Below are 26,020 nucleotides of genomic sequence, written 5' to 3'. Positions count from 1 at the left end.
TGCCCCAGCCCTTAGGGACAGTGTTGAGGGCCTTGCCCCCTCCCAAACAGAGGGGAGGGAGCCACAGGTTTGTGTCAGTCACATGAACAACACAGAGCAACTTCCCCGGAAACATTCATAAGTTTAATCCACGCCAGTAATAAAATCGCATTACATTTCTCATAAAATAAATGTTCCCATTTATATACAGAAGACGGACTGTACAGGCCCAGCCTGGCCTCAGGAGGGTCACACACAGACAGGAGGCAGCGGTGGAGGAAGGGCCGTCCCTCCCATCAAGGATGGAGAAGTTGTAATGCAACAGGAGAGTGGCTGGCCGGCTGGGTGGGCGGGCGGCTGGGCAGACGGACAGATGGGCCTGGAGGCCAGGTGCCAGGTGTTACTGAACCTGGGATTCAAAGGTGCCATTGAGCTGGCCCTCCTCATAGTCCATCTGACACAAGATCATGTTGTTCTTCAGGAAGAATTTGTCTCCCACACAAAATCTGGAAAATCCAAGCCAGAAAGACAGAGAGGCCATGGGAGGGGTCCCAGCGGGTACTTGGGGTTCCACACAGGAACCAGCCTGGCCCAGGAGGTGGGACACGTGGAGACAGTGGTAGTGAAGTGTGTGTTCCTTCAACTTACCAGAGGGGAGTACCAAAATCCCATGCCAAACCTGGCCAATGACCCTGGGTCAGTTCAGCCGGCGGCCAGGCCCTATAGCCTGGGTGGGAGGACAGACAGACAGTCAAGCCTGGGCTACAGGCCTTCCACAGCCAGGTCTCCCATGGAGGTGGTGGCAAGGGTGGTGTTGGTGGGGAGGTACAAGAATAACCTACCTCAGTCCCAGAGAAAGGGACTGTAGTGGTGCAACTGTTAAGCTTTGGGCTGCTAACCAAAAGACTGGTGGTTCGAACTCACCGAGCAGCTCCGTGGGAGAAAGACCTGGTGATCTGTTCCCATAAAGATAACAGCTTGAAACTATGGGGCAGTTCTACTTTGTCACAGGGGGTTACTATGAGTGAAAAATTGACTCAGTAGCACCTAACAACAACAGTCCTGGAGAGGGAGAGAGGACACAGAAACACAAAAAGACGGAGAAAGGAGGGAGATGGAGAGGGACAGATATGGTGAAGGAGGGAGGGATGGAACGGTTGATTTTCCCATACCCTGGGCCCTCTCCCCAACTTAGAGCATGGCTCAGTAAAGGGCATTCTTCCTTTAAACAGGGTCTGTGGGTTTCTTGGGATGTTCTTCCAGGAGGAAGTGAGCCTGCTCCCCTAATTCATCCTCTGCCCTAAGAAGGCTCTGCTTTGTCTCTCAGTCCTCCTCAAGTCTTGGGGGATTCCAGCCCTTCCCCAAGATGTCCCCAGGGTGGCTGAGGCCTTTAATGAGACCCCAAGGTGACTAGCCCAATTCCAGCAGATCCCAGTCCAACCACCAGGTGGCGCTGCAACTTCACCGAGCCCACCTAGCAGTGGGTCTGGCCAGAGCCCCTGTCAGACCAGTGTTCCCTGCACTTCCCTCTGGACCTCACCTTCTAGGAATACTTGAATGGGCGCCTACCTGACCTGGGAACTCCCGAGAAAAAGGCCTGCCTTCTGGTGCTAGGCCTCCACCCAGGGCTGAAGGGATGTGGCTCTCTAGGTGCCTGGGGACTCCCACAGGGCTAGAGGACCGTGTAGGGGCCAAAAGACCAGAAAAGAGGCAGGACTGTGACCAGAATCACAAGAGCAGGGTCAGGAGTGAGTGACCATTCCCTGCAGGGGTCTTGGTCTCCTTTTCACATAGGACGTACATGTCTGCACATGCAAAAACGCATGTGCGGACACACACGCAGATAGGACACACACAAGGACACAGAGCATGCAGATATGCCCGCCACACATGCACATTTAAAACCCATGTGCACAGGCATAGTCACCCCATCATGCACACAGGGGCACACCCAGTGCCTGCACACATAAATTGCTCATGGACACTTAAAAACACACATACATGCACACACATAATCATACCACGCACACTCAGTAAACTCATGCCTAAAAAACAACAAAACAAAAACCAAACCTCTCGTCACTGAGTTGATTCCGACTCATAGCAACCCCGTGTGTCACAGAGTAGGACTGCTCCATAGGGTTTTCTTGGCTGTAATCTTTACGGAAGCAGATAGCCAGGGCTTTCTTCCATGGTGCCACTGGGTGGGTTCGAACTGCCAACCTTTAGGTTAGTAGTCAAGTGCAAACTGTGTTTATTACATATGCCCATCTAATTACATTCACAGAGAAATGAGAAACGCACCACACAAATGTGCACACAGAGTATACGAGCACACACATTTGGCTACAGGGCTTAGGCACACATAAGACCAATATGCTCATGTGTGCTTATGAAAACTTGAAAGGTCCACATACAGCCACACACACACAGAACCCACATTTACATGCATGCCACCACAGTACTTCTGGCCTGTCCCAGCAGGCCTCAGGCTGGGTTCTGGGGCGTGTGTTAGGTCTACCTCCACGTCAACACTCACCTCTGGTTGCAGAGTTGGCAGGCAAAGCAGTCGAGGTGATACACGTTGTCCCGGGCCCGCATCACCATCTCAAAGGCTGGAATCAGCTTACTGCAGGCAGCACAGTTTCCAGTGGTGCCAAAAAGCCTGCCAGGGAAGAGCACAGAGGGCTCAAGTAGACGGAGTTGCCTCCAGCCAGGGCCCACCCTGTCCTCCACACCTGTGGACTTTGCAGCCGGGTTGGTACAAGAGGGCAGGAGTTCAGATGGCAGCACCCAGATTCTGCCAAGAGATTGGGCTTCAGAGAAATTGGCACATCTGCCTAGGAGGGGAGTGTAGAGAGTCAGAGTTCAGCTGACACTGCCCATCCCTGGGATCACAAGGGCCCCCTCCCTGGCTCCGGCTGGGGTACTTCAAACACCTGGGGCCGCTAGGAAAGCCCTGGTCGGGGCCCTGAGCTAGGGCTCCAGACTCACTGAATTTTAGAGGCAGTTAGCGGATCATGAGCTATGTGTCCTCAGGCAAGTCACTGAGTCTCCCTGAGTCTCATTTACCTGAAGTGTAAAATGGGAACCAAAACATACCCTTCACAGGGTTGTTGAAACTCATAAACTTTCAGTCACAACTCATTTATTAGACCCCTATAGAGCAATTACCATGTATCAGGCACTTTTCTAAGAGCTTTACAAAAAACAACTCATTTAATCCTGATAACAGCCCTGTGCAGTGGGTACTATTATAATCTCCATTTTAACGTCAAGGAAAAAGAGGCACAGAGAGGTAAACAACTTGGCCAACGTCACAGAGCCTGGCTCCAGAGAGTGTGCTCCTAACCACTGTATGATGCTGCCTCCCCCCTTTAAAAGTATAGGGTATTAATATACTTTTTCTGCTACCAACTCATCGTGTGACTACCTAGGTCCCTTCCTTTCTCTGAACCTCAATTTATCCCTCTGTAAAATGGGGGTGCTGAACTAGATGCTCAGTTCAACCATCCTTCTAAAACAGAACTGATGGCAAAAGGAAGCCTCAAGGATGTCTGGCACAAATGCCTCTTTGAGGCAGGCACCCCTCCTCTTAGCTGTTGGTTGTACACCTCTAGGGACAAAGTGCTCACTCCCTCTCCATACAGGCCAGTCCTTGGCTGGATGTTCCAATGGCCTGAGCCAACCAGACTCCTCCTTGCTTCTTTTTTGCACACTGGCAGAACAAGCCCCCAGCAAGGCAAGTGGACTGAGATGTGGGTGGGAGGCCCCTCTAATCCCTGATTTGTCCAGCTCAAGCTCAGCTGCTGCAGACAGAGCTTGGCTCCATTATTCATCAGTCTGAGCTGCCTGGTGGCTCAGATTAAGGCAGACAAAGGCTGGCGGCAGCATCTGCCTGCCAAGACAAGCCTTTCTTGCCACCAGTGCAATGAGCAGTTGCTGCAGAGGGGAGGGCTCGGGACAGCCATTCTCTGGGGCTGAGCAGCTCATTGAAGCCTCATCCCTACCCCATCTCACTGGCCTCCCTGGCCTGAAAGCCATTCCTTCTGCCTCTGGCCAAAGCCCAGGAAAAATACCTTCAGCCCCCAGTAGCTGGCAGGGCAGGGTCCAGAATGCTTGTGGGTGCTCTGGCTCTGCTGACAAGCTCATCCTGTGCCATGGTCTTCCCTCTCCAAACCTTGTGTGCCCATCAGACATTCCGCCACCTTCCCCAACCTGGTAGGTTCAGCCGCCACATGATGCCCTAGCCCTCCAGGCTGGAAGGCCCCTTCCAGGTCCTCGAGCGGGGAGACTCCAGGAGCACACTTCCTTAACCTCTGCTCCTGGCCTCAGCCTCCCCCCTCAGGCCCCAGCCAGGAGCATGGAGTCACAGATCCTATTTTATTACTTCACTTTTTGAAACTGCAAAAAGCAGAAGTTAAAAGAGAAGATGCAGGCAGCCAGATCTCAGTCTCTTCTGGGAAGTGGGGGAATCTCCAACGATAACCTTGCCCCGGAAACGTGCCCAGACCTGAGCAGAGGAAGCCCCACGCAGCCCTTGCCCCGACCTGTTAATTAATGCGATAGGCCTTCCTTCCCCACAAGGCCCAGCCATCCTCCAGCAGCCTTCAACTGAGCCAAATGCAGATGCTGGGTTTCAGCCAAGGCCCCTGCTTTGTGGCCTCCTTCCAGCCTTGATGATGTCATACATGGCCTAAAGGAGGGTTAATTGGGGGAGGCAGCCCCAGGGAATAAGGATCCAGGTCATAAGGGAGGGGAGCTGAGCTCTGAGGAATGTAAGGCAGGGAAGCATTATAGGTTTCGCCACTTTACAGAGGAATAAACTGAGGCTGAGAGAAGGTTATAAGCCAAAAAGCTCAGAGCTCATTCAAACTCAGGTCTTTAAGCTCCAACATCAGTGGTCCTTCTCAGGGGTGGTTACCTGCCAGGTTCCCTAGGTGTACTGATTGCCCAGCCAATCCCAGGCCCACCTGGAAAAGGAGGGAGTTAGGCACTGGGAAAAGATAGAAAGGAGGCTTCTTCAGCGGGGAGGGGCCCAGGTAGGTCAGAGCTTCCCTGCCTACTCCTCACAGCCCCTCTGAGATGTCCCCTCTGAGAATCCAGGAACAGGTGAGTCAGAAGCACCTGACAAAGGCAGGAGTAGAGCCAGGCTGATCCCCTCAGAAAGTTTATCTCAAGTGCCCAACAGGTACAAATGCATGCCCTAGACCTGTACTGGGCATTGAGGACAAAGAGTTACAAGCATGGCCCTGCCCTCAGGGGACTCCTTGGTGTCTGGGGAGGAAGGACTGTCAGGAATGGGTGGACATACAGGCTGTGCCCAGAGTGTGCAGGGTGCTGGGTCTACAGCAGGGGACAGTTGTACTGAGCCTTGAACAATGAGGGTGGGGGCTGGCGCACCTCAGGTAGTCACGTCGGCACAGGATGAGGTTAGCCTTGGTGTAGAGGGTGGAGCCCACTTCGCCCAGGCGGCAGTCGCAGCAGGCACACTTGAGGCAGTCTTCGTGCCAGTACTTGTCCAGCGCCTTCAGCAGGTAGCGGTCCTTGATCTTGCGGTTACAGCCTGCGCAGCCCTTCTGCTTCCCTTTGGGCTGGACGGAGAGCATTGGCATGCCTGCAGACACACAGAGAGATGGACACAGGATGGGCACTGTGGCTCCGGGCCTCAGGGAGCTGGCTGTGGAAACCTCAGGGCACATCCCTCTAGGAATAGGGAGCTCACTGCTTCTCCCAGCTGCCCACTCCAGGGCTGGGCCTCCCGTGAGCCCTCACTTTCTCCCCAATAACCTCTTCCTGTGGACTGCAGGGCACAGCCTGTTCCCTTGGCCTGAGAAGGTCCCTCCAGAGGGTGAAGGTAGCAACTGGGAGCCCTGAGTCCACTTCAGGTCACATATATAGCCACAGGCCCTGGCCTCACTGAGCTGTTTGTCCCCATCTCAGGCACTGCTCCCTGTGTAGTCTTTTCCAGGGTTAGCGGGTAGCCATGATCTCATTGGCTCTTTCAGCTGCCCTAAGGATGGAGTCTTATAACAAGCTTGGGATCCAGTAGGACCCCCAACTCTTTTTGCCAGCTAATATCTTCCTCGCACTGCTTGTTTATTTGACCATTTTAACCTAAATGGTCAGGCTACAGTCTCTTGATCTATTCATGAAGCACTATGGAGGTATCAAAAAGAAAGCAAAATGCCCCTCTGATATCCCCAGGAGGAAGCAGGTGGCTCTGGAGCCCCTGGCACTTGCAGGGAGGCACTAGGCCTGGCCTAGTTGGGACTCTACTCAGGAATGCTTCTAGCTGAATTCAAACTTCTCAGTTGCCCTGGCCCGAGGAAGAAGTTGTGAGCCTCTGGATCCTCATTCATCCCACCAAGTTAAGAACCTCTGAGCCACTGTCCCCTTCCCAGGGCCCATATAAGCTTCCCAACATATAAGAAAGCACCACGTATGAAGGGCAAAAAGCTCAATGTGGTATTTACAGAAGGGGCAGAGCCTCCAAGCTCACGCGCGTGCGCATACACACACACACACGTGAACAAATGTACACAGACACAGGCTCTTAGCTCCTCCCCTGGGGTAACAGGGAGTGATCACAGGGAGGGACAGTTGAGGGGGATAGATGTCATCCAGAGCCTGGACTTCCACATGGACTCCCTAAGGCTTGGTTGTGGTGAAGATTAAGCTTGGAAAGAATCTCAGGGAGTCTCAGAAGGCTCTGGCCTGGAAGATAGGTAGCCTGAGAACCCCTCATGGAGATGGGAGCAGGGGTCAGGGAGGTTCCTTTCCTTACCAAGGCTGTTCCCCTGGAGGGAAGAGCCCACTCCTTCCTGCCTTCCTGGCTTTCCAAGAAGCCCCTATAATCTGCCTTCCTGCCAGACCCATTCTCTCCAAAGATCCCTGCTGTTTCCATCCTCCCAGCCCCAGCCCCAGCCCCAGCCCCAGCCCCAGCCCCAGCCCCAGCCCCAGCCCCAGCCCCAGGAATTCCTGGCATGCCCCTGTCCCATGCACACTGCCCTAAGAGCCTGAGTTGCTTGACCACTGCCCTTGCTTTCTCTTCCCTTCTTCTAGGTGTGACCCTTCCTCAGATTTCAAAAAGGATCAGCCACCAAGAGGCCTTAGTCTCAGAGTCCACAGATGTCGGTAAGAAGGGCCCCCAGAGTTCTAGTTTAATGCTGTCATTCTACATGCAAGGAAACTGAGGCCCAGACAGACAGAGAGGCTAGTGTAAGGCACTGATCAAGCTGGCCTCAGGCTTGCTGCCTTCTCAGCTTGTTGCCTCCTCAGACTTCTCATGGAGGGGGGTGGCCCCTGAGCCAAAGCAGCCCTCCAGAGCCCAGGACCAGTGGCGACAGGTGAGGGACAGAAGAGGCATCGGCAGGCTGCAGTGGGCTGTGGACAGGGGTGCTCTCCTCTCTCCTCCAGTTCCGCAGGGCCTGTCAGCTGGGAAGTTTGCTGTCTAATTTCCTTAATGCGGCTCTAAGGGTTAATTGGTCTGAGAGAGTGATGGGGATGACTGTGTCCACGGCCTGCCAGGGTCTTCTCCCAACATGGCCCAGCCCAGGCTCAGCTCCAAGGAGCATGTGGGAGCCAACTAGGGTCCAGGCACCCCAAGAGCTGAGGGGGGCCTAGAGGCACCTTCTGAGGCCTGGCCCACAAAAGGAACAAGAGGGGAGAAGGTAGGGTTCAAGATATCTGGGTCATGGGGAGTCGCAGGAGTGAGACTACTGCAGGTCTGTGGAAGGAGCACCCAGGAAGGAGGTAGGGGTGGCTCAGGCAGTGGCTGTTTACCAACCTGTTCAGAAATATTGCACTATTTAACACTCAGGATAACTATGCACGTGAAAAGCAGACTTGGAAAATCTCAGGCCAGGCTTCTGGCACAGCCCCTTCACTCGCCCACCTGGCCTGGGTCCCTTCCCAGCAGTCCAGGGCCCTCCCAGAGATCTACACCTATGCTATTGCTGGCACGTGGGTGAATGGCTGCACCATCCATATTCAGGGGGTACATCTGCCCCATGAAGTTACAGCCCAAGATGAAGGGGGACAGTAGGACACCCCAGTACCAGCAGCATCTGCCCTGTTCCATTTTCCTTCCCGGTTTGGCTACTGGATGGGTTGGTCTTCCAAGCTTATCCCCTTCCCTCTACTGGCCTCCATGGGTTCCTTTGTGGCCTTGGGCTCCAACGCCCAGCCACTGAACCTGCAGGGCTATGAACTACTACAGCATGTTCTGGCAATCCAGTCACCAGCAGGACAGACCCCATGGAGGCTATGAGGAACAAAGCCACAAGCTGCCCCAGGTCCCCCACCTCCTCCCTGTGTTCAGGCTCAGCCTAGTGCACAGTGGGTGCCCATAAAGGCCTGGGCACCTGGCTCGAGGGTACTAATTCTGAAGAACTCTTAGAAGCCATGTGGCTTCAGCCACAGTATCTGATGTCCACCAAGACACAGAACACCAGGGCCAGCTTGGCCGAGGGGGTCCCAGAGCATCTAACAGACCTTGAGCTATCTCTGTTTGGAAAGGCCAAGGTCCTGGGAGAAGGTGACCCAGAGCCAGCTCATGGGATGGATCTTGGACTGCACATCGAAACTTCAAATCTGTAACCCTCTGGCTGTGTGATCAAGAGCAAGTCTCATGGCCTCTCTGGGCCTTCATTCCCCCATCCAACAAATAAGGAAAATTGAAACAACCCCTGCTCTTCACAGGCAGGTGAAAGAGCTCTGGGAGTCAAATGGACAATGAGTCACCCTTTCCTTCTTTCAGCCAAGATTGATGGAGCACCCTGCACCTGTTGGCTCCCACTATGCTGATCCTGGAGACCTTGACACTCCTGGAAAGCTAAAGAGACTTTTACGGGGCATCTCTAGTTTCCTGCTCCGCAAATCGAGGGGTCCAGGCTCTCATTCCCTGCCCTGCCTCACAACCCGCCCCCCAGCCCGCCAGTCCACCCCTGCAGACACCTCTCCCCGCCCTCCTCCCCTGCCTGGCTCTGGGAGCTGACCGCGGGCCATGCAGTTTCCATTAAGGAGATAGCATCCCTTTGCTGAAGTCCATTTGGGATCCATTTTAGTGTTATCTAAAAATCAAATCTACATGGTAATCCTTTTAATGTACTCCTGACTTTAGAAAAAACAGCCTTGCGCTCCTTCAGGAAAGGTTTTAAAGCATTACCCAGTAATTACTACTTGCCCATGAAAACACGGCTCTTTTACAGCGGGCGGTGTTTACGCCTGCACGTGTGCACACGTGGGCACACAGTCAGAGGCACATGCAAAATACAGCCATTCACTGAGCCCGTGTGCCACCCCCAAATCCTAGGGCGTGTGTGGTGGTGACACTCGAGGGGAGATAGGCCAAACTCCTACCCCTACCTCCATCACGGGAGGCAGGAGGCATCCAGGCTGTGGAGAGAGCCTCCTAGTCTGACTCATCGGCTGCCAGACACTTACCCTCAGTTCTTCAATCTGGGGAGAAGCCAGACAGTCCCAGTGATGGGGAGGGACTGCCAGAGGTCATCCTGCCCCTCCCACACTCTCCCTTCAGCTGGGAGGGAAGCCCTTCTTTTCACATGGACCCCACAGAGTAGTCTCCCACGCCAGGCCCAGGTTCCCAGCCCCTCCTGCCCTGCTGCCCCCAGGCAGGTTGCCCTTCAGATCTGGCAGGTGGACTTTTCCAAACTGACAAGCCTGCAGGCCCTCAGTCCCTCCGCTGCCTCTGACTTAGACAGTTTGGCACTCCCACTGCCCCCCAGCAAGCCCCTCTAAGGCCAGTCCTCCACCCCTCCTTGCAAGAACACCTACCCCGTCGTGCCCCAGGATGCTGCAGGCTAAAGCCCATGGTTCCCTTGCTGGAGTGATGGTGGCTACCACTGGCAGCTCTGGCCTGGCAGTGGAGGCCCCTCCCACATGCTAGGGTCTGTCTGGGCACTGCTAGATCTGCTCGCTGCAGAATCCTGGAGTAATACTCCTCTCCATCCTGTGAAGAGATCTTGTTTGCCCTGTCCCAGGGCTTCCCTCCACTGCTGTTCCAGGAAGAAATGCTTTTTTCCTGCCCATCCACACCCGCCTCCCAAAGGTCACAGTCAATGGTGGGCTCTAGGTGAAGAGCCCATACCTCAAAGTCAGACAGTCTAGTTTCAAGTCAGGAATTGCCAAAGGGCCTGGAGCAAATCCCTTCATCTTGCCGACTTGCAGAAGCCATTAGACAGAGCCTGTCACCCAGTGGGTGACCACAGACAGGAATTGGTAATATTATTAACACTCACATCCAGGATACCTTCCCTGCTCTGACACTTGTGTTCTTTTTCTTTTAACTCTTTGTTTTGACATAATTTCAAACTTTCAGAAAAGTCGCAAGAATAGTAGAAAGGCCATGACATGGATGAACCTTGAAAACATCATGCTGAACGAAAGAAGCCAATCACAAAAGACCGTATGTTCTATGATTCCATTCCTATGAAATGTCTAGAATAGGCAAATCTATAGAGACAGAAAGTAGGTTAGTGGTTGTTTAGGGCTTTCAGGGGAGGAGCTTGGGAGGGGTGATAGCTAAATGGTATGGGATTGATGAGGTCACGAAAATGTTGTAAAACTGACTATGGTGACGACTGCACATATGTATGAATATATGAAAAACTACTGAATCGCTCACTTTAAATGGGTGAATTGTATGGATTGTTAATTATATCTTATCAAAGATGATTTTTAAGAAAAAGAATAGTAGAGAGAATTCCTACATACCCTTCACCCAGATTCCTTAATATTTTACCACATTTGCTTTATTCTCATCTATTTTCCTGAATCATTTTAGTTGGTTTCAGGCATGCATCCCCTAAAAGCAAAGATATTCTTTTACATAACCACAGTACAATGATCAAAATTAGGAAATGATCATTGAAATAACACTACCATCTCATCTACAGGTCTTATTCAAATTTTGCCAATTTTCCCAATATCTTCTACGGCAAAATAAAATCTCAGATCAAGTGTTGCATTCGGTTGTCTTTTTTTTAGTCTACTTAAGTCTGGAGAGTTGGAAGCCTTTCTTTGTGTTTCTAGACGCTGGCATTTGTGGAGTAAAGGCCAGTTATTTTAAAGGATATCCCTTAATTGGGGTGTGTCTGACAGTTTTTGTCTCTGTGAAATTAATTAAGTTTTCAGTTTTCTTTTTTTGTAAAGTGGAGGTAAAAATAGTACTCAACTCATAAGTTACTGTGAGGAATAAAGAAATTAATATACATGACATGCTTAGAACTAACTGAGCCCAGTAGTCAAAAGTTAGCTTATTACTACTGACTAGTATCCCCCCTTGGAGACGTGGTGGCGGAGTGGTTAAGAGCTCAGCTGCTAACCAAAAGGTCAGCAGTTCGAATACACCAACTACTCCTTGGAAGCCCTATGGGGCAGTTCTACTCTGTCCTATGGGGTCACTATGAGTCAGAATCGACTCGACAACGGGTTTGGTTTTTTGGTTTGTAGTATCTCCCCACCCTTAGTACACGTGAAAGGACAGCCTGTGTCACAGCTCCATCTCAGACTCCTAAGATTGTGACAGACACTTATTTTGAGGTATAATAAACTGATTTGAATGTGCCACAGTGGTCAAAGTCACACAGGTACCAGCTAAAGCCCAACATTACCTGAAGGACTGTCTAGCGGTCGGTGCCAACATGCACAGAAAGAAGCCAGCCTCACCTGTCCAGCAGGCTCCTTCAGGAATCAAGTAGGGAGGGAGGGCTGTGGCAGCTCAGGTGGTAAGAGATCAGGGGCAGGTCCTTCTGGCTGCTCCGGGGTGAGCCCTGGGCCATAGGGTGTCTCATAATCTTTCAAGGCGCCTCAGTGCTAGTTCCAAAGCCCCCATCTAATACCCAGACATTCTCTCAGCTGGCTGCTGGGGAGTCTCAGGAATCAGCCACCGGCCCTGGCCAGAGCCCCCACAGCACATCATGGCTGCCCAGGGACTGCTTTTCACCACCGCAGGCGCCCCTCCCCCGGGGCGGACAGGGAGCATGGACTGCGTTTTCCCAGGATGAAGGCAATTCACAGGGAGAGAACACTGACTGAGCACTCAGTAGGAACTCTCCCAAGTGTTTTACTCATTCAGTCCTCACAACTGCCTTATGAGATAGGGACCATTATTATTCCCATTTGAGCAACGGAAAAACTGAGGCGCAAGAAAAGTTACTCACTTGTCATGGGTCACACAGTGAGTCGTGACAGAACTGGGATTTGAATGAGGACTGACTGGCTCCAGGGCCCAAGCATTTGACTCAAGGCTGTGTGCTGCTAAGGACACTGTTAACTACAGCTGAGGTGCTAACAGACCAGGCAGGAGACATTACAGAGGTCAGAAGACACCAGTAAGATATGCAGACGCAGGACACACAGCTACAGGACACATACGCAAATGAGCACAGCAACACACAAATATTTGCACAGGTACATGTAATCACGCATGTGGACACTAGGTCCATGAGAGGAGGGCCTGTGTCTGTTTTATTTTCCTCACAACAGTTTTATTCCAGTACCCGGAAGAGTGGTGGCAGATGGTAAGTGCTCAATAAGTTGCACAAAAATACATCAAAGCACACCCATGCAGGGGTGTGTATGTGCATGTGTGTGGGTGTACTCACAGAAATGTACGCTCATTCCCAGATGCACACATATGCACAAGCAGTCACATGCATGTTTGTTAACTTTAAAAAAAACAAAAAACACAATTCTAAAAAGTGGATCAGAGCTCAAAATCAAGTCCTGGATTGAATAAAACCTATAAGCTCAGAGGTGTAGGAGGCATTGATGGTTCAATAGTAGGATTCTCATCTTCCATGTAGGAGACCCAGGTTTGATTCCTGGACAACGTATAGCTACTACTCACCTGTCGGTGGAGGCTTGTGTGTTGCTATGATGTTTAACAGGTTTTAGCAGAGCTTCTAGATTAAGACAGACTAGGAAGAAAGGCCTGGTGATTTACTTCTGAAAATCAGCCAATGAAAACTCTTCACAATGGTCCAATCCACAACCAGTCATGGGGATGGTATAAGACCAGGCAACGTTTGGTTGTGTTGTGCATGGGGTTGCCATGAGTCGGAGTCTGACTTGACGAAGCTAACAACAAGAGGCCTAGTGCTCTGTCCTCAGTGCCATTTCCCTGAGGAAATGGAAGAAGTCAAGCCAGCTAGGTTTTGCCCACCTGGGTCTATGGGGTGCTTCACAAATGATCCAGAAAATCTCATGATCCCCACACCCAAGTCAGCTGAGAAAGCAGGGAAGGGGCGATCTGTGGACTTCAGGGGTCTGACTGCCTGTCACGTTAAAGGTCCTTGTAGCTGCCAGAGCCCACACCCAGGCCTGGAACTACAGAGTAGGATCCCAAACAGAGCCCTCAGCCCCTCCTAGGCCCCTCCTAGGCCGTTTAATAAGGAAATTTGAAAGTGTAATCTAATTCTGCAGAATCTCTTTAAATCTCGTTTTCTTAGAAGTAACTTCATTTCACACAGACACAACCAGCCTTGTGAGAAGGCCTCCATTTCACACCAGTTTTATCTCCACAATTTCTCATCTCACTGCACTCCTATCCCAGGGCCTTGCTATGTGGCAGGCAAGGCCTGAACTAATAGCATTTCCTACTCGTTTGGAATCAAAAGCCAAGAAGAACAACTGTTGAAACGCGCAGCTACAGCCACCTAGAACACGCTCATTGCCGCTCCCCTGCGCACCCATTTGTGGGCAGTATGCTTATTGGGTCAGATAAGGCAGAGAAGCAGGGTCCTCTGTGGCTTCTAAATTCCCCACAGGCGCAAGGAGAAGGAGGCTGGGAGGTTGGTTGGCTCGCTGGGTTCTGGTCAGCTCAGTGGAGGGACTGGCACCTTTGGCTCTGCTGCTGCCCCTCTGAAGGCAGTCTAAGAGGCCATGTAGCGTGGATGCTAAGACTATGGGCACTGGAGGCAGGTGGCCTCAGCTTGAATCCTGGCTCTTCCATTTACCAGTTCTGCCTCAATTTCTCACCTGTTAAATGGGACAATAAGAGAGGCAATTTAAAGGAGCATTTTGAGGATTAAATCAGCTAATGGATACAAAGTATTTATAATGATGTTTGACACATCCAGTTGCCATTGAGTAGATTCTGATTCACGGTGACCCCACGTGTATGAGAGTAGAACTGTGCTCTGTAGGGTTTTCTACGGCTGATTTTTCACAAGTAGACTACCAGACACCTCTGGGTGGACTCGAACCTTCAGTCTTGAGGCTAGCAGCTGAGAGTATTAACCATGTGCACCACTCAGGGACACCTCGTTTGACACACAGGTGCTTAGGGCATGGGGGCAGAGCTCCAGATTTGGGACACGCCTGCTTGGGCATCTGTGTGACTCCAGCAGCTCACTCAGTCTTCTCTTTTGCGGCTCTGTTCTGGCTTCCTGTATCACAGCTGTAGCCTCTCCGCATTCCAGCCTGAGGACCCTCTTGGCTTACAGTGGTGATCACCCTTCCTTTACCAGCCTGAGCCTCTAGCAGCCAGTGCAGGGAGAAAGTCCCTTGCATTTGCTACAGAACAACCCCATTCCCCACCCCATCCTGGGCTGCTGGAGCTAGCTCCTTGGATACCCGGACAGGATGCTGCTTGAAGCTGTAAGGCTGTGGGGACCAGGAGAGAAGCATCTGGAAGCTGTGCTCCCCAGACAGCGCTTGGCTGCTCTGCTCCCTGAGCACCCACAAAGCCCACGTCACCCATCTAATGAAACAGGGGTTCCCAAGGGGCTTGCAATCTCTGCAGAGGAGGAGGAGGAGGACACAGACTCTCAGACGAGTCTCAATTTCACAGCATCAAGGACATGAGCACCAACGCACTGAACCAGAAAACGAGAGTCTGGCAGGAGCCGCAGACACACCGTGAGCACCAGGGGATCGCAGATTAGGACCCTTCAAAATCAATTTTGAATTCAAACTTTTAAATGTGTTCTCCAAGCACAAGGAAGGGACCCTCCAGGCAAGCTCAGCATAACCAGCTGCTGGGCCCTGCTTCCTTCTCTAAGCAGCCAGAGCCCATCTGCCAGCCCCTGGGCTGGGTGAGAGGAGGGGGTGGGAGGGCTAGGAGCAAGACTCTGCCTCAGCCCAGGAGCGGCAGGAACAGGCCCCTTCAGCTCCTGCTAAGATGGCATTGCCCCTGGGGTACCTGCCTGAGGCCTCCGGGGCTTCTTCTACCTCCCTTTTGCAGACCTGGGTGAGAGGAGCTGAAGGTAAGGCCTGTGTGGGCTAGGCTCTCCTCTTGCCCCCAACCTGGCTGAGGAAGCTCCTGGGGCATGTGTGGGTGATGTTGTTCAGAACATGGGCTTTGGAATCAGGCAAGCAGGGGTTTGCATCCTGGGCCAGCTGCTGGCCCCCTGGGAGAAGATCCTGGTTCAGAAGTGAATTTCCCTCCCGGAAAGCTGGTGGGAGAAAGCCTGCTGCAACCATGTCAAAACTCAGGCCCAGAGGCTTGGGGAACATCCAATGTCTCATCCCAGAAGAAAGGTCCTAGCACTGTGAAGTGAGAGCAGTCTGAAGCCCATGGTGCAAAGGGAGAGAAAGTTACATCAGTGTATGAGTCGGCAGAGCAGCATGGTGCTGGAAGGACCAGCATGGCCGCAGGCTGCATCATTTGAGGCATGGTGTCTGCAGCCAGGGTGCTGGCAGTCACGCTGCCCGTCATCTGTCAGACCACGTCTGGAGCACTGAGGACTGTTCTGGGCCCTGCATTGTGAGGTAGATGGAATGAACAGGACAGTGGGCCTCACCAGGAGCTTCAGCAGACAGACTGCTCCAGCCAAACCTTAGACAAGGCCCCAGGGCCTGCAGTAGGGGGCTCTTCAGACAGGGTCCAGTAGAAGGTGCTCCTGGTAGCCTCAGCTGGAGTCCTCTGCTCTGCCTAGGTTCCTGCTCAGCCACACGTTCCTTCAAGCTTATGGTCAGCACAAAGTTGATGGCTTCCCCATCTCTGGGTGGGGAAGCTGGTACATGCAAGCCTCTCCAATCCCAATGACCCCACAGCCTCTGTCCCTCAGTTCTCCAAACCCAGGCTACATCCTGACTATAAGCCACACTCCTGAGACATAAACACGAGCGAGTGTAAACCACTCCACAGCTGAGAGACAACAGAGGGGGGTGGCCTTGGGCTTGCACAGGCCTCATGGGGAGCCCCTTCTGGAATAAAGAGCAGTGAGAAAGAAGGCTGGGGTCACCAGACCACACATGGGAGAAGCAGCAGAGACTTGCCAACCCCTCCCACCCTGAGCTTGGGTTTGCAAGGAAATTACAACATGGGCCTGGGTAATGCTCCTTTTAGTTACAGCATAAACTGTAGCAATAAAGCGTACCTGGGGAATGTTTAGAGAAAGCACTAATGATTTCTTCCCCAGTGGTTAATAAATTCACTTCCAGATCAATTTGTTCACGATAGAGCCCAGTGAGCAGAACCCACGCGGCAGGCACAGCTGAGTGTGTCTTTTTCAGTATAAATGATTTATTACGATGATTAGCGGCACATAAACAATTTAAAATACAACGCTAATTAGTTTGGGGAAGAAAGGAGGGGAAAAGCCACCCTGCCTCTCTCCCCATTATGTTCTACTTCCCTAAGTGTGTACTTTTTAATTAAATCCAAATGTCACAATAAATTTAAAGTGTTTTATTACTACTTAGGCTAAGGCAGTCATGCAAGCCCCCCTCTCGGGCATCTGCAGGTCGGGCTGGGGTGAGGGATGGGAGATCAGCAGGGCTTGTCCACAAACGCTCCTCAAGATGAGAGATCTCGGGTGAGAACCCTGAAAATTCCTCTGGCTTCAGGCAGCCCCAGGCTGGTTAAAACTGGGACTGCCCAGGGGGACCTCCCCTCCCTTCTGCCTGCTGCATACCCGTCCTGGCCAGCCCAAGTGAGATCCCCTCCACAAAGCCTGCCCTGACCAGCCCAGAGCCAGCCACTTCCCCTCCATGGTTCCCACGGCACCCTGCACCTTCTTCAAGCCCTCCTTGTGTGCTCCATAACCTGACATCTTATGCCTTCTGTATACCCAGCACCATGCCTGGCACGTCACAGACAATATTTCACTTAGTCCGTATTGCAGCACTGTGAGGTAATAGATGGGGCATAGAACACTTTGGCTGCTCAGGCAGGCCTTACCCAAGGACTGAGACCTGCTTTGCCCAGAGGCACATCTGAGGCAAAGGCTCAGGCCAGGGACCTGGACTCAGAGGGGTCTGAGTTCAAGCTCAGGCTCTGCCATTGAGCCACAATGTAATCACTGTCAAGTCCCTTAGCCTCTCTGGGCTTTAGCTTCTTCATCAGCAAAACTGGAGTAACAACACCCAACTTGCAGGGCTAAAAAACTAAAGCAGCCAAAAGAAGCAGAAGTGCTCTGCAAACCTTGACATACTATGTAAGCATTAATTATGATCAGTGCTCACCAAAGCCCTTAATAAGGTGGTCCAGGTGCCGTACTAACCCCATTTTATAGACTCAGAAGACTGAAGCCAGTAGGAGAAAGGATTCACCCAAGGTTTCACTGAACCTCAGGAGCCTAGCAGGGACCAGGCTGTGGGTGGCCTCCCCTCCACGTCACAGAGGATGGACGGGAAGCTCAGACAGCCAAGGATAGTTTCTCTCCTAAACACTCTTATACTGTTTATTTGAATTTAAAAACAAACTTCTCTAATGACAGAGTTACTATATGACCTAGCAATTCCACCCCTAAGTATATACCAAAGAGGACTGAACGCATATGTCCACATGAAAACTGGTACAGGCACGTTCATAGCAGTGTTACTCGTAATAGCTAAGAAGTGGAAACGACCCAATGTCCATCAACAGATGAATTGATAAACACAATGTGGTATATCCACACAATGAAAAATTAACGTAAAAAGAAACTAAGTGCTGATACATGCTACAACACGGATGAACCTTGAAAACATGTTAAGTGAAAGAAGCCAGTCACAAAAGGCCACATACTGTATAATACCATTTATATGAACTATAAAAAAAAAAAAATAGACAAACTCATAGAGATGGAGACTAGATTAGTGGTTTCCAAGGTCTGGGGTGACTGCTAATGGGCATGGGGTTTCTTTTTGAGGTGATGAAAATGTTCTTGAATTAGCTAATGGTGATGGCTGTATAACTCTGTGAATATACTAAAAATCACTGAATTCTACATTTTAAAGGGGTGAGTTTCATGGTATGTAAATTATATCTTAATAAAGCTATTATTTAAAACAAAACAAATATCCCTTTGAGAACAGGAGAAGCCAGTTCATAAAAAATTAAGTGCTGGGGTTAGGGGAGGGATCCAATATGCTGTGATGGCCAGGAGCTGTCAGGTGGAAGCGGCCTGGGAGGCCCAGCAGTCAGCCCTCTCAGGGAGGCCAGGCCTGGTCACCCTATCTCCCACTGGCTGCTCCATAAGGATAAAAGGGCTCCAGAGGACCCCCTTGCCTCCCTCCCCAAACATCCCACCATGATCCAAAAATCCGGCTCCACCTACTTTTCCAGCCCTGCTCTCCAGGAAACTCAGACTCTACTCCTGCCATCACTCTTCTCTGATCCATGGCTTGCACCACCGTGTATTCATGTTGTCTCCTCCCAGGTCTTTCTTTGTTGAACTTTGTGCCTCCTCCATTGCCCTACCTGCTATACCCTATGTGTAAACTAGGCATACCTCTGGCTCTGGAGCCCCTGCTCCATGGGGTCTCTCTCTCAGGAACTTGAGCTTATCCTACATTGGGTGCCAGAAGTTACAGTATGTGCACAATGAATGGGGTCATGGTGAGGACTACCTGGCCCCCAGGTGAGGTTTGGTAAGGAGCCGTTGCCCCTTCCCAGGGTCTATGAGCCACATCAGGGCAGGGATGTGCAAACCCAGATCCAGGCCAGGAAAGAAGACAATAAAGCTGCCTTTGGGTAAATGAAAATCTTTGGGGTGAGAGAGAGCACCACGCCCAGGCTGGGGCCAGTGCCCTTTGTGGCTCAGCTGAGAGGATGACCCAAGAAAATGAAGAAGCCTGGCCAGCAGGAGGAGCCAGCACCACTCTGTAGCAGGGTCACCCAGCTGCCCCAGGGCCCTGGCAATGGCCAGAGCAGTGATGGTACCGCAGGCTTCATCTTCGCAGAGACAGAGCAGCCTCCAAGTCTCCCAGGTGAAGGAAGGGGACAGGACAGCTCTGGTCACTTAAGGGTGGTCTCTGGGCATTGGGGCAAATGGACACACATCCTTTTCTCGTCTTAAGACTGGTTCTACGAATCTTCATGTCTTCATCAAGAGATGCTGTCTCAGGGAGCTGGCCTTCAGAGAACCACAAAAACAAAAAACCAACCAGGGGCTGTCGAGTCAGTTCCGACGCATGGCGACCCCGGGTGTGCAGAGCAGAACTGCATCCCACAGGGTTTTCAGGGCTGTGAACTTTTGGAAGTAGATCACTAGGGCTTTCTTCTGGGACACCTCTGGGTGGATTTGAACTGTCCACCTTTCTGTTTATAGTTGAATGCTTAACCATGTGCACGACCTAGGGACTCCACCCTTTGGGGAAGCTACTCCCTAAATTCTCTAAATTTCTTTTTAAAAGCACTTTGGGGCCTGGGGCTGAGAAGACCTCTCAGGGGTAAGAGGTGGCAGGAGGGGGTGTTGCAGGTGCCCCTCACTTTATGCAGCCTCTGCGTTCTCACCAATAAGTCCTCAAGAGGGCGTGATGCTACCCAGCTGACAAAGTACATGAAAACATTTCCTCCCACTTGACTTCTGTACAGGGGACAGGCAGGGTGCTCTGGGCCCTAATTTATGTCTGAGGAAACAGAGGCTCAGGGAGGTTAAGTGGTTTGCCCAGAGTCACACAGCAGTGAGTGGTAAAATGAGACTCACCTGAGATCTTACAGTCAGAGGACAGCAGAGCAGGACTGGAATCCAAAGTCCATGCTCCTTACCTCCCAAGCCAAAAGAAAGGTACTTCTGCAGTAAACAGTCCTGCCCTCCTGCAGCGGCTGCCCCTTCTAAAGGTTTTCAAAGGATTTGATATCTGTATGTGTCTGGGCTGGTGCTATTGGGGGTCCTCTGCCCTTGGGGGAGGGAACTCAAAGCCCTGGAAGGACAGGCAGAGTTCCTGGGAGAGTAGGTCATGGGGAAAATGGTGTATACTTCTGAGTCAGGACAGAGGGGTTGCGTGGGTCTCTGGCAGGAGTGGTGGCCAGGCACAAATGCCCCTGAGGGATAGCTCTGCAGAGGCGAGGCCTTAGGCTTGTTCCCAGTCCCACATGGAGGAGCTCTGTGGCCTCAGATAAGTTCTGTTCTTCTCTGGATGCATCTTGGTTACGCATACTCAGGCGGTAGACTATATCAGACATAAATAAGGATAGAGAGGCCACGAGCTCAGTCTGTCTTAGTTACCTAGTACTGCTGTAACAACAACAACAACAACAAAAAATACCACTAGTGGGTGGCTTTAAAGAACAGAAACTTCTCACAATTCAGGAGGCTAGAAATCTGAATTCAGGGCATGGCTCTAGGGAGGTCCTCCCATGTCTATTCACCTTCTAGTAGCTGCCAGCTTGGCATTTCTGAGCTTGTAGATGCACTGTCTCCATCATCTGTCTTCCTAACCCCACTGTGTGTCTCTGTGTCTATTCTGATTGTTTTATAAGTCAGGAGTGATTAGGTTTAGGAATCACCCTACTCTGGTCTAACCTCATTAACATAACAAAAAAATCCTATTTTCAAATGGGGTCATATTTACAGGTACAGGGCCTAGGATCTCAACACTTATTTTGGGGGATACAAATTCACTCCATAAGAGTGTCCTTATCAGAATCAGGAGCTTTCATGAATGCCAGTCTGAGAAAGAAAACTAGTCAAGCTGGGAGGGCTAAGAGACAGTTTACCCCCATGCCCACTGCACAGACAGATCAGGTGAAGACAGAGGAGCTAGGTGAGCAGGTGTGAATTCGCTCTTTCCCAGCTCTGGTATATTCTTGTCTGCCCATGGGCTTTGACTCGCTCCTTTGGAGCCTGGAAAGCCAGGATCTTGGTCCAGTCATGGGGCAGAATAGAGGAGGAAGTGTAGGGTGAGGAGAAACCTTCAGGCCAAAACTGGGCTGGGCAAAGAGGCTGACCTCAGGGACAAAGGTGGGTGAGCACAGACTTGTAGTTGGGAACTCTGATCAGCTCTCCCTGTGGCCCTACTCCAGCTCTGGCCAGTTCACGCTCTGCTCCTGGTAGCTAAGGCTGGAGCTGGAACTGGAGCTGGAGCTGAGAGGCTCCAGCCAGGATCTCCACCACCAGGGAACCTCAAATAAGCCTCCACATTCCCAGGGCCACAGCTCCAGACCAGGCCTCCAGTATCCCTCTTCTGGACTTCAACAGCCTCCTGTCTGACCAACCCTGACTCCCACTTGTCACCCCTTCCCCACAGGCCCAGTCTGCATGGTCTGAAGGAAACTGAGTGAAAGAAGGAAGGAGCAGAGGACAATCTGAGGCTGAAGGGGGTGGAGAGTGGTCACCCTGTAAAGGTCAGAAGGAAGAACCCCTCCACCACACAACCATAAATGGTTTTTCCTGTCCATAGTTTTATCCCCTCCAGTTTATACTCCACAGAGTAGCCCAAAAGATCTTAATAAAATGTAAATCTGAGCATGAATCTTTCCTGTGCCTAAAGCTCCCCCAAATACTTCCCATTGACATTAGCATGAAGTCTGAACTCCTAAACACGGCCTACAAGGCACCACGTGACATGGTCCCTACCAACCTCACCACCATTCCAGCCACATCAATCATGCTCTACGTTCCAGCCACACTGACCTTCTCTTGGGCCCGTGAACTCAGGATTCCTCATCCTCTCTTAGGGCTTTCACTCTCATGATACTCTCTGCTCCCCTCCTTCACATGTTAACACATTCATTCATTCACTAGTCACTCAACAAATATTTACTAACCATTTATTACTAGGGACTAGCCCCTAACACCTATATTTTGATAAGAAATACATGAATATTGATGATTTTTCAGCAAGAAAGTATTTTTAATGGGGTTCAATAAGTCTATTTAATCCCTTGATCAATTTTCTATTCAATGGTGTTAAATTATTTCTTTCCCCTCCCCCATTTTGATTTTATTGGAATTACTTTTATCAGTATCAATTATTTTTAAAATTTTAAGTGACTTTTTGGTTTATGATCAGTTTTGGCTCATATCAAACCTTACAAATTAGAGCTTTTGCCGCTCTTGAGATGTCTTTCACGGTAATTATTTCCACCAGAAAATGTTTCCTGAGCCAACTTTTGCAGATTTAAATTTTATCAAGAAGATTTGATTCTGCTGTCAATTTTTAGTCAATAACATATTTTACCAGGTGCAGTCTTAATCGTTGCCAGTTTTACTTTGCGTTAATTATTTCAACCAATTTTAATTTTTTTCTTGGATTTTTTTTTTTCTTTTGGCATTTTTCATGTTACTGTTGTTTGCTGCTGGTAGCTGCTGTCGAGTTGGCCCCTGACTCATGGCAATCCCATGCACATGAAACAAAATGTTGCCTGGTTCTGTGCCATCCCCATGATAGGCTGGGCATCGTACCGTTGTGATCCATAGGGTTTTCACTGGCTAATTTTTGGAAGTAGATCACCAGAATTCCTTCCTAGTCTGTCTTAGACTAGAAGCTCTGCCGGAACTTACTCAGCATCATAGCCACTGACACACAGGTGGTGGGTGCACATGAGGTGCATTTGCTGGGAACCAAACTTGGTTTTCCTACACGGAAGGCAAGAATTCTACCAGGTGATATTCTCACGTACAAAGCAAATTTAGCACTGACCTGATAAAGCATTCTGAGGGTCAAAGAGTAGAGTGAAAACATTCTTGGGCAAAATGACAGGTTGACTCTGTACCAGGTCAGAACAGGGTGTCTGAGGGAGACCTGCTCATTGCTGCACAGAGCCCTGGCCTAGATGATGCCTAGAAAATGGGAAACAGCTTCTGGCTGGGGAAAGAGCAGCTGCCTAGAAGAGGTGGCCTTTGATTGACATACAAAGAAATGGGGCGCAGCCCTGAGGTCCCATGCCAGGCTGGATACAACCTCTGCTGGGTCCCAGACTTTCTACTCAGAAAGTATCTTGGAGACACTCAGCTGACAGAGGAAGAACTGATGCTTTTTGGGTCTTAGTTTCCCCATCCATAAAGGGAGGTAACTGGTCAAGGTAGTGTGAAGCTTGAGGTTATGACTCTGGCTTGCTGGTCTCCAGGCTTTGGACCTGCTCCAGGGGTCCCCTCTGCCTCCTAGTTGAAACTATACCTGGGTTCAACTGTGACAAGACCAAGTATGGAGGGACTGGAGTCGGGGTGGAAGGACCACAAATGCTCTCACCTGGGAACTCTGCTTTTCCCAACCCCAGGAGACCCAAGAAAGTGAAAGAAACCTCATGAAGATCCTTCTCCTGGCCTCAGTTTCATCACACCCATTCCCCATCAACAGTCATGTCTCTACACAGAGTATCACTAGACATCAAGCAAACAGCAATCCTTGAAGTACAAATGGGGAAACCCAAGCCCAGAGAGAGGTAGGGACCTGCCTGAGGATACGAGCTGTGACAGATCTATGCTGTGTATCCAGGAGTTCTGTCGACCCCAGGCCACTGTTTATGGGCAGCCTCCTCCAGCCCGGTTCCCACATGAGGAGCTGCTGAAGCAGCCTCTGTGCAGACCACCTCAAAGATGCAGCTTCCACCACGTCCCACAATGCCCGTGAAGAATTGAGACCCTCAGTCCAGCAGCTATAGTGAGCCTGGCTCAGGAAGGAACCACCCTCACCCCATTCAAGGATATGCTCACCAAGAGACACCCTGGGGTTAACAGACCCCACTAAACAGTAGCTGTGCAGGCCCCTCTCAGCATCAGCCAACTTACCATCTGTGAAAAAAAGAACCCAGCGGTCTCCACCCTATGCCCATCTCCTGTGCGTATGTGTATGTGTGTTTGCAATCAGTGCCATCTCCCCTCACCAACAGGGCCAGGGAGGGTCTGGGAGCTTCTTACCACCATCTCCCCAGGCTCCTGGCAGGCATCCCCACCTGGGAGGCAGAGGCCTCATTCTCACGTAAATGCAGCCATATGCTGGCTTGCCATGGTACCCCAGACGACTGGCTTTCCTTCTCTGGAAAACTACCTTCTCTGCAAAACCATCTTAGAAGCTGACTAGGGTCTAGGGTTTACCCTCCTGACCTCCCAAGGGTGCTGTGAAGATGAAGAAAAAGGCTTTGAGACATCTGTGGTCTTTCCTGACACGAGGTGAGCCAGGAGGCAGAGGCACTGGGTCTCTCGGGGTGGAGCTGGTAATTCATTCTTTCAGGGGGCAGCTAGATTGTGGGGCACCTGGGGCCTGAGTGCTGTTCTAGAGGCTGACTTCTCAGGGCAGGTCAACTTCTAAGATGGTCCCCAATGATCCCCATTTCCTGGTATTCATCCGCTGTAATCCCCTCCCCTTGAGTACAGACTGGACCTAGTGACTTGCTTTTAACAAAGGGAACAGCATGACTGATGGCATGTCACATCTGGGATTGGGCTAAAAAAGACTGTGATATCCTTCTTGCTAGCGGACACTCTCTCTTGCTGGCTTAGAGAAGGCAAGCTGCCATGTTGGAGTGGCTCAACTGGCATGGAACTGAGGGTAGCCTCCAACCAACAGCCTGCAAGGCACTGAATCTTGCCAACTACCACGAGTGAGCTTTGAAGCAGTTCCTTCCCCACATGAATTTTGAGATGAGGCTACAGCCCCAGCTGACACCACGATGGCCACCCGTGAGAGACCCTGAAGCAGGGGACCCAGCTAAGACATGCTCCGATTCCTGACCCACAGAAACCGTAAGACAATGTGTCTTGTCTTAAGCTGCTAAGTTTGAAGTAATTTGTTATGCAGCAGTAGATAACTAATACATCACTGTGTTGGGAAACACACATAGCACAGGAAGGAACTGTCCTCAGGCCAGAAAAAAGAGGCCCTGTAGAAAGATCTCCAGCTACAGCCATGTTGTTGTGAGCTTCCTTGTGGAGCCCAGCCGTTGACATGGAGTGAGTGTTGCAAGGAGAGGAGCCCAGAGGACAGAGCCCTCTCTCCAGCCCCCTTCCAGCCTCGCCTCCCACCCTGCCCTCGCCACCGCCCCCTGCTCTCAACTGGGCAAAAGCAGGAAAGTAGACAAAGAGAACCCACCTCCTCAGGATCTATATTTCCGGGCCCTTTCCAAAGAGCAATCCCCCTGGCGTGTCTGGAGAAGAGTAAGCTTTCCAAAGCACATCCCCTTTCACTTTCACCCCTACTCCTCCCCCAAACCCTGGGAAGGTTAGGAAAATTGCACTGATCAGACACAAGACTGTTGGGAGTCTTACCTATTCAAGTGTCAACAGACCTAAAAAGGTGGCCACGATCATCCCATTTTACAGAGAATTACTAAGCAGCCGAGGCAGGACTTGAAACTAGTCTGTCCAACTCAAAGCTCAGGCTAGTCCCACATATTTTACAAATGGCAAAACCAATAATCAGAGAGTTTAAGTATTACGGCACCCACAGGCAGCCCCACACAATCCTTCCTGGACAATTCTCTTGAAGGGTCAGGAATCAGGTTTGTAAAGAACCAGAGGAAAGGAAACCACCATGGAGTGGGTGCCAGCTGTGGGAGGTAGATGGCCAAGCCAGAGCGGCTCCCACTTATCTGGGAAGAACTGGTCTCCCTCCCCCTCTCCGCCAGGTCATCCCATCAACCAGCAAAGTTGAATTATTAAAACTCCCTTCTGGGGTACCACACGGATTTTTCTCCACTGAGACTCAGAGCAGAGGGACGGCCGCTCCCGCCACACAATATTAAAATGTCAGGAGTTTAAGACCTGTGTTGGTTGAGTCATAAGTTATCAGCACCCAGTGAGGGCCAATAGAATGCCTCCCTTAAATTATTAAGCAGAAAGCGTCAGACTGTAATATTTTGCTAAACCAAAATACAGACACAGACAAAGATGTCATTTCAATATTTGAAACCAGCAAGTTTAAT

General features: G+C 50.9%; 1 protein-coding gene across 1 annotated transcript; it reads right to left on the bottom strand.

The window, feature by feature from the left end:
* Positions 1-302: 302 nt before the first annotated feature.
* On the bottom strand, positions 303-5,862 carry LMO1 (LIM domain only 1). Its single transcript, XM_023550873.2, has 3 exons — positions 5,383-5,862; positions 2,519-2,644; positions 303-485 (listed from the first exon to the last, which is right to left on the bottom strand). The coding sequence occupies exons 1-3, from the start codon at positions 5,679-5,681 to the stop codon at positions 380-382; spliced, it is 531 nt and encodes a 176-aa protein (XP_023406641.1). The 5' UTR covers positions 5,682-5,862; the 3' UTR covers positions 303-379.
* Positions 5,863-26,020: the final 20,158 nt, after the last annotated feature.

The sequence above is a fragment of the Loxodonta africana genome, chromosome 7, assembly GCF_030014295.1.
Source record: "Loxodonta africana isolate mLoxAfr1 chromosome 7, mLoxAfr1.hap2, whole genome shotgun sequence".
Classification (NCBI taxonomy): domain Eukaryota; kingdom Metazoa; phylum Chordata; class Mammalia; order Proboscidea; family Elephantidae; genus Loxodonta; species Loxodonta africana.
Note: the sequence above shows the minus strand (reverse complement) of the source record. Positions and strands in the feature narration are given on the sequence as shown.

Excerpts from the sequence above, each read along its gene's own strand:
- LMO1 (XM_023550873.2), bottom strand. The coding sequence starts at position 5,681 with ATGTGCCCTGAGGTTTCCACAGCCAGCTCCCTGAGGCCCGGAGCCACA. Across the intron at positions 2,645-5,382 it reads TGCCGACGTGACTACCTGAG|GCTTTTTGGCACCACTGGAA; the intron begins GTGCGCCAGCCC and ends CTTCCCTGGCAG. Across the intron at positions 486-2,518 it reads TGCCAACTCTGCAACCAGAG|ATTTTGTGTGGGAGACAAAT; the intron begins GTGAGTGTTGAC and ends TGGATTTTCCAG.